This window comes from Mus caroli, chromosome 12, assembly GCF_900094665.2.
Source record: "Mus caroli chromosome 12, CAROLI_EIJ_v1.1, whole genome shotgun sequence".
Classification (NCBI taxonomy): domain Eukaryota; kingdom Metazoa; phylum Chordata; class Mammalia; order Rodentia; family Muridae; genus Mus; species Mus caroli.
In genome coordinates this window covers 73,665,463-73,673,595 of record NC_034581.1, presented here as the reverse complement: position 1 = coordinate 73,673,595, position 8,133 = coordinate 73,665,463, and the positions used below count along the sequence as shown (strand labels likewise).

Here is an 8,133-nt window from a genome sequence, read left to right as displayed (position 1 = left end):
GAACTCACTTTGTAGACCAGGCTGGCCTCGAACTCAGAAATCCGCCTGCCTCTGCCTCCCAAGTGCTGGGATTAAAGGCGTGCGCCACCACCGCCCGGCCAGATTTTTTTATATTTACGTGTATGGGTGTTTTGCCTGCATGGATGTCTGTGCATCACATGCATGCATGGTGCCCATCAAGGCCAGAAGAGGGCATCAGATACCCTGGAACTGAAGTTACAGACTGTTGGAAGCAGCCATGTGTGTGCTGGGACCTGAACCCAGGTCCTCTGCAGAAGGAGCAAGCGCTCTTAACTGCTGAGCCATCTTTTTAGCCTCACCATTGATCTTTTAATAGTTGACACAGGCCACTCTATCTCTTCTCTAGGTTGTGACATGAGCAAGAACTAGATTTTTCCTGGAGTAAGCCATGGAAACTTAGCACCGTTTCTTGTACCAGCTACTCTTCTTCTGTGAGAATAAGCTGTTCCTTGTGTTCTATGTCTCTTTGGCTGATTGTTTTAGCTAATGGAGATCATAGAGAAAACAGGCTGAACACATTGGGTAAAATAAGAGTCTCAGTTTCAGTTCTGAACACCAAAATCTGGTTGCCCCCAGATGAGTGAATTCTCATTCTCTTTGTTATGTAAACCTTACTCTCCATGTTAAAGCTATTAGTTAATAAAAGGCTAGAGACTGTGGTTGGGCAGTACATAGAGAAAGATGGAACCTGAGAATCCAGTGAGAAGCCTCAAGAAAGACCACGGTGGGGATAGGGTAGGGTGGAGACAGAGAGAGCAAGAGGCTGCCATCAGAGGAGATGGATCATGAGCACATGGCCAGGAGAAGTGCACCCTGAGGACAGGCTGATGGAACAGAAACAGCCTGGGAGAGGCTCAAACAGCAAGTCACAAGGGGCATATGGTTGGGATATAAATTAGAATAACTCAGAACCTGCCCAATCTAGGCTTTAGCTTCTTTTAAAAAATACCAGGTTTTTGTGTCTTTTATAGTGAGGTAGCTAGAATTTTTAAAAAGTTCTTTTTTATACATCTGATAATGACAGGACCAAGGGGCAAAGGAAAATACAGTGAAGTAGATGTCAAAATTAATTTGGAAGGTGAAGAAGTTAAAAGTGACAAAAGTAGGCAAGGAAGTCAGGTGTGGTAACAAACACTGGTAATCTCAGAAAGACCTGGGATTACCATGCAAATTCAAAAAGACCAAGCAAATTCAAGCCAGGACCATGTAGCAAGCTCCAAGCCAGGCTGCGGTGCATACTGAGACCCTCTCTAAAAAAAAACAAAAACAAAAATAACAAACAAACAAAAAAACAGAGACTGGCAGTAAAATAAAAATGGTTAAATATTAGCAATGTTAGAGTAACATTTAATGCATCATAATGCAACAAGATAGTGCAGCATAATGCCACTGTATCAAGACCCAAACTTAAATGGTGACAGCAACTTATTATGATATAACAGGAAGTCTCAAGGAGGGCAGCTCAAGTCTTGATTAATTCTGTGACTCCCTACTGACTCCCTACTGGGTCAGCAACCCAGTTCTTCCCATCTTGTCCACTACTAACCTCAGCATGTTAGCTTGTTGGGTCAGCCCTACTCATGGACACAGAATGCTTTTAGCTGATTCAGAAATCTCATTCAGCCATAAACATCATGCAACAACAAAAGAAAAACCCAAAATCCTCCCTATGCCTCACCTTTTACACTTAGAGTCTATGTATGTACTTATTTGTTCATTCAGTTTTGAGACAGAGTCTTTCTATATAGTTCAGACAGTACTGAAAACCCCCTATGTAGTCTAGGCTGGCCTTGAACTTACTATCTTCCTACCCAACCTCCAGAGCACTGGGTTTAATTACAGTCATCCACCTCAGTTTTTAATAAATTCAGAAATCTTTTCAAGAATCTACCAAGACTTTTTCTATGTCCCGTTGGCTATAATTGCATGCCTTTACCATAGCCAGTTGCTTGGTAAGCAAATGTGATCACCATGGTTGTCTTGAACCAGTTGTCCAGAGTCCCGGTAGCCTATTGGAATCATCTGGGGAATTTTCAACAATACTTGCCAACACCAGAGAAATTACATATGAGTCCTGGTGTTTAAACATTTTACAATATAGGCAGAGCTAATGATACTGAGACAGGTATATTAGAGTCATAAAAGGGAAGTGTGTGAAACGACTATTGGTTGGCATATTTTAGCCTTCTCTTAGTTATAACTAAATACCTTGTGGAAACAACCTAATGGAAGACAAATTATTTGGGGGCTTGTGGTTTCAGAGGACTCGGTGCATGGTGGTTTGCCCATATGCTCTTGGGCAGGACAAGGTGGTGGAAAGTATAACAGGGAATTTTTCACCTAGTTACATAGAGGAAGCAGACCGTGAGGAAGGAACTGGAACCCTTGAAAGGCATGCTGCCAGTCAGGGACTTCCTCCAGCAAGGTTCTACTTCTGAAAGTTTCCAGAACCTACCCCTGAATAGTACCTCCAACCAGGCAACAAGTCTGAGTCAGACAGGGACATTTCACATTCAACCCAGAATGGGTGGCTGTTAGCAGGCTCTGCTGAAGTTAATCATTTTGAATTTCCAATAAGATGTGAGTATATCCTGTTTTTAAAAATTGAAAAATGATCTCCCATCAGCCTTTTTCTAGGGACAACCATTCTTAAAGAGTTCATCAGAAGGATGGAGATATGGCTCAGCCATTAAAGGCTAGCCTTGAAACCAAAATATTAAGGATGCAATATAACTCAGTGTGCTTGTCTAGAGTGAGTAAGGCCCTATGTCTAATCCCCAGCACTAGAATGGGTAGAGAAGAAGATCATAATTAATTGCACATTTCCATATATAGATACATATATATGTATGTATGTATATATGTATATATATATAATTTTATATAGACATATTTTTTAATTAAATTTTATCATATAACACACATTTATCATTGTGCAATTTATCTTTCTATCCATGTATTTATGGATAATGTGGTAATTTTTTAAATAATATATATTTTTTGGAATGGCAACTGCTATAATAATAGCATTCCATGTATATTTATACTGAGGATTAGGGTTTTTAGCCCTGTTCAAGAACTTTGGGCATGTTTCTTGCTAGTCCAGTATCTCCTAACATACATAGTAACATCAGTGTAGATGCTAAGAAGTAAAGAACAAGAGAGGACTAGGTTGAAGACTAGGGAGAGGAGCTTGGGGAAGTACAGGGAGCTGGCTGGGTTGCTCATCCTTTCATTGGTATTTCAAATTCAGTGGAGAGATGACTTAATTTGGTTCAGAGGTTTCAGTCCATGGCTGACAGGCTCCACTGTTTCTGGGCCTTGGTGAGGCAGACTGTCATGGTGCTAGGACATAGCAGAGAAGCACTTCAACTTAGCTACATTCTCAGAAGCCAGCCCTGCTTTCTCCTTGTCACAGGGCCAGGGAGCCAGCCTGTCCTGGACCATGAGTTTTGGGGGAACACTTAGGGATGAATATGTCTGAAATGGAGGGGGAACTACCTGAATTCTAAATTCAGCTGCTGCTGCTGCTTCTTCTTCTTCTTCTTCTTCTTCTTCTTCTTCTTCTTCTTCTTCTTCTTCTTCTTCTTCTTCTTCTTGAAAAAAAGAATGTGTATATTTAGAATTAGCCATCTGGACTCAATTTAGATGATCCCAATCTTGTTGGCAACATCTAGGGCATCATAATCAGGAGCTGCCTTCTCTCTGTCAGGTCTTATCAGGGTATTGGCTTTTGCCACATCAATGCTAATTTCGGTATAAGCATGATGCCCTGGACAGAGGAGCTAGAGTAGCTAGCCTCTTGCAGCCCCTACATGGGTTTGCTTCTTCTGCCTATATCTAACCCCTCTGTCATATATGTGAAGCCCACCCCAAGCCTGTTCCATGTGTCACTGTTCACACTGCTTATCTCTTAGACCTGGATTGGGTCACATGTGTGAATCTTTACCCCCATACCCATAGTGTGCTTTAATGCACAGAGAGCCTCTGGGAGTGCTTGATTCCCACCTTCCATGCATCTGAGTCTTTGTTCCTGTTGCCAACACATAGAGGACATTCAGGCTCACCTTCAATACAGTACAATAGGTACTCATTTCTTCTGTCTTGACTTCATCTGTGTACTTGCTCAAAGCCTTGAGTTCAATATCCATCTCTCTCTCTCTCTCTCTCTCTCTCTCTCTCTCTCTCTCTCTCTCTCTCACACACACACACACACACACACACACACACAAATGCACACACACATTACACAGAGACAGAATAGAGAAAAAATAATAAAAGAGTTTAAAGGTTATTTCCAGGGAAAAGAAGAAGAGTGTGAATAATGGAGAGAAATATGATAAAAGTACTACACCCACATGTGTGCAAATGTCATAATTAAACCCATATTTTGAATGATCAACATATGCTAATAAAAATTTTAAAGCTATGTTTTATTGAAAAAAGGAGAACATTTATCAACAGATGCCCTTTGGATGCCTTAGAGCTGGGACCAATAAAGATGGCTTCTTGGGCCAAAGGGTCATAACATTGCTCACATCTGTCTACCTCTTTGGGATGGCCTTCAACAAGGAGGCCATGGAGGCCATAACATAGAAGACGGGAGAGCTAGAGTTAATGAGAGCCATGTTTAGGGAGATGAATTGGTAGAGGCTCGCTTATTTTTGTATTTATATGTCAAATCTATCCAATCATAATCCATGGTGGTGCTGAATGGCTCTGTAGTTTAAGCCATACTTATCTCAGTTCTCACAATAAAATACTGACATTGAAAGAGACCTGACTGAAGTATCCATACTTTGGTCTTCCTTCTTCTTGATTTTCATGTGTTTTGCAAATTGTATCTTGGGTATTAAGTTTCTCGGCTAATATCCACTTCTCAGTGACTGCATATCATGTGCGTTCTTTTGTGATTGGGTTACCTCACTCAGGATGATATCCTCCAAATACATCCATTTGTCCAAGAATTTCATAAATTCATTGTTTTTAATAGCTGAGTAGTACTCCATTGTGTAAATGTACCACATTTTCTTTTTCTTTTTTTTTTTAAAGATTTATTTATTTATTATATGTAAGTACACTGTAGCTGTCTTCAGACACTCCAGAAGAGGGCGCCAGATCTCGTTGCGGATGGTTGTGAGCCACCATGTGGTTGCTGGGATTTGAACTCTGGACCTTCAGAAGAGCAGTCGGGTGCTCTTACCCACTGAGCCATCTCACCAGCCCCTGTACCACATTTTCTGTATCCATTCTTCTGTTGAGGGGCATCTGGGTTCTTTCCAGCTTCTGGCTATTATAAATAAGGCTGCTATGAATATAGTGGAGCATGTGTCTTTATTACCAGTTGGAACATCTTCTGGGTATATGCCCAGGAGAGGTATTGCTGGATCCTCTGGTAGTACTATGTCCAATTTTCTGAGGAACCACCAGACTGATTTCCAGAGTGGTTGTACAAGCTTGCAATCCTACCAGCAATGGAGGAGTGTCCCTCTTTCTCCACATCCTCGCCAGCATCTGCTGTCACCTGAATTTTTTATCTTAGCCATTCTGACTGGTGTGAGGTGGAATCTCAGGGTTGTTTTGATTTGCATTTTCCTGATGATTAAGTATATTAAACATTTTTTCAGGTGCTTCTCAGCCATTCAGTATTCCTCAGTTGAGAATTCTCTGTTTAGCTCTGTACACCATTTTTAATAGGGTTATTTGAATTTCTGGAGTCCAGCTTCTTGAGTTCTTTGTATATATTGGATATTAGTCCCCTATCAGATTTAGTATTGTTAAAATACCTTTCCCAATCTGTTGGTGGCCTTTTTGTCTTATTGACAGTGTCTTTTGTCTTACAGAAGCTTTGCAATTTTATAAAGCCCCATTTGTCAATTCTTGATCTTAGAGCACAAGCCATTGCTGTTCTGTTCAGGAATTTTTCCCCTGTGCCCATATCTTCAAGGCTTTTTTTCCCCACTTTCTCCTCTATAAGTCTCAGTGTCTCTGGTAACCAGTACCCTCAGAGCTCGTGTCTCTAGCTGCATATGTAGCAGAAGACAGCCTAGTTGGCCATCATTGGGAAGAGAGGCCCCTTGGTCTTGCAAACTTTATATGCCCTAGGACAGGGGAATGCCAGGGCCAGGAAGCAGGAGTGGGTGGGTTGGGGAGCAGGGCGGCCACGGGGAAGGGGATGTATAGAGGACTTTTGGGATAGCATTTGAAATGTAAATGAAGAAAATATCTAATAAAAATTGTATAGAGAGAGAGAAAGAGCTGACTGAACACCTAACCTGGCCAGCTTACTCTGTGCCCAGACAGACACAGTATTGTGAGAAAGTTCCGGATGTACGGGTGAGTGGCTGAGTAGGGGGACCCGTATCTCACTGGACTAAGAGACTGATTTTCTCTCTTCCATGTCTCCCTGAGAAAAGACACCAGGCAATGAGAATAATATAAATCTTTATTTCTCTAAAAATTGAGGTAAAGAGAACGGTTTAGGGTGGGGGGGGGATCTACATGGTGAAAAACGGGAAGGCCCAACTTCATACAATGGCTCCAGGATGCTCAAAGGAAAGAAATGAAGCTTGGCCAAAGTGAGCTACGTCTTCCTGAGTTGGTCCAGACTCCAGGGCTGTGACTAACATTTCATTTCAAAGAAAAAGAGACCAATCTAGAGCTGGAGGGTATAGAAGTGTGTGATGCTGGTATCCCTGTGAGCGTGTAAGCTCAGGTCAGTAGTACTGGGGGGGGGGGGAACTAATCCAACTCCCCAGGATCCTCTACCACCCCCACGGGCAGCTCTCTTGCCCCGGAGAGCTGTGGATGCTCTAAGTCTTTGAGAATGAGCTGGAAATGTGACTATCATCCTGTACTCCGACCCTGCCTCACAAAAACGTTGTGTGTGTACAGGGTTCCGGAAGCTTCTTAGTGGGCAGGAGTCACCGCAGCAGCAAGCCAGGATAATCCTTTCAGGTCAACCTTCTCTTTGGTCCTCTTTTTTTTCTGGCATGGATTGGACCTGAAAAGGCTCTGGTCTTCGGGCCAACTATTCCCACTGGATTCCTAGAAGCTCGCAGCTGACATTCCACAATCGCTCAGCTGTTTTCTTGTTCCGGGCCCTTGAGGATACCCACATCCTCTTGCAGTCACTGGTAGGCAGAAAGGATGAATGTTAGAATGAAAACTGGCCCTCATGGAACATGGTCCTCAGAATAGATTTAGAATGATATAAAAATATGTGCGCTGAACCTAAAGAAACTACACTGAAATGAATTAAGTATTTCAGGCCAGATGTGGTAGCACAGCCTAAATAACCTTAGCCCTTGGGAAGCAGAGGCAGGAAGATCAGGAGTTCAAAACCATCCTTAGCTCCAGAGTGACTTGGAACCTATCCTGGACTGCAATTAGACCATCTTGACAAACCAAAACATAGAGGCTGGAGAGATGAGTTGGTAGCTAACAATGTTTGCTGCTCTTCTAAAGGACCTGGGTTTTGTTCCCAGTACAATGTCAAGCAACTTACACCCACCTGGAACTCTAGTTCCAGGATACAAAACTCTAGGATACAAAAGCCTGTCTGGCCTCCATGGCCTCACACACATGCACATGCTCATATATACACACACAGAGATTGAAGAAAATCTTTAAAAAATAAACATGTATGCACATATACATATAAACGTAAACTTCAAATAGCAATACATAGGCTTTTTCTTACTATAGTCTACAATAAGATATAATACCAGATGGATGAATGCTACTTCAAAGTAATTGTGAGCAAAAGAGACATTGTGAAATTATCTCAATGATGCAATGTGATATGAAAATACCTGTAACCCTATGGTGGCAGAGTCACAGATAACACCATGGTTACTTTCTTACTAAGTTTAGAGAAACTCTGAATTTCTACCAGAGCGATTTGGTTATTCCGGGAGGAATAATGGAAGAGAGATAGAATGCCCCATAGGGCACGCTTCCATCTTTTATACTTACAAAACTTCTATATGATGCTTGTAAAATCTGATTCTGATGGAAAAGAAAAGCCTACCCTTTGATCCGCCTTTTCATCAGCCTTGTTTGTTTATATATATATATATATATATATATATATATATATATATATATATA

The 8,133-nt window shown here is 41.7% G+C and overlaps 1 protein-coding gene across 1 annotated transcript in view; it reads right to left on the bottom strand.

Annotated features, from left to right (window-relative positions):
* Positions 1-6,448: 6,448 nt before the first annotated feature.
* Positions 6,449-8,133, bottom strand: part of Rdh12 (retinol dehydrogenase 12) — a 13,595-nt gene continuing 11,910 nt past the window's right edge. The window contains exon 7 of the mRNA XM_021179503.1: positions 6,449-7,154. Within this exon, the coding sequence (XP_021035162.1) occupies positions 7,052-7,154 (103 nt within the window). The 3' untranslated portion in view covers positions 6,449-7,051. The remainder of the gene's footprint in view (positions 7,155-8,133) is intronic.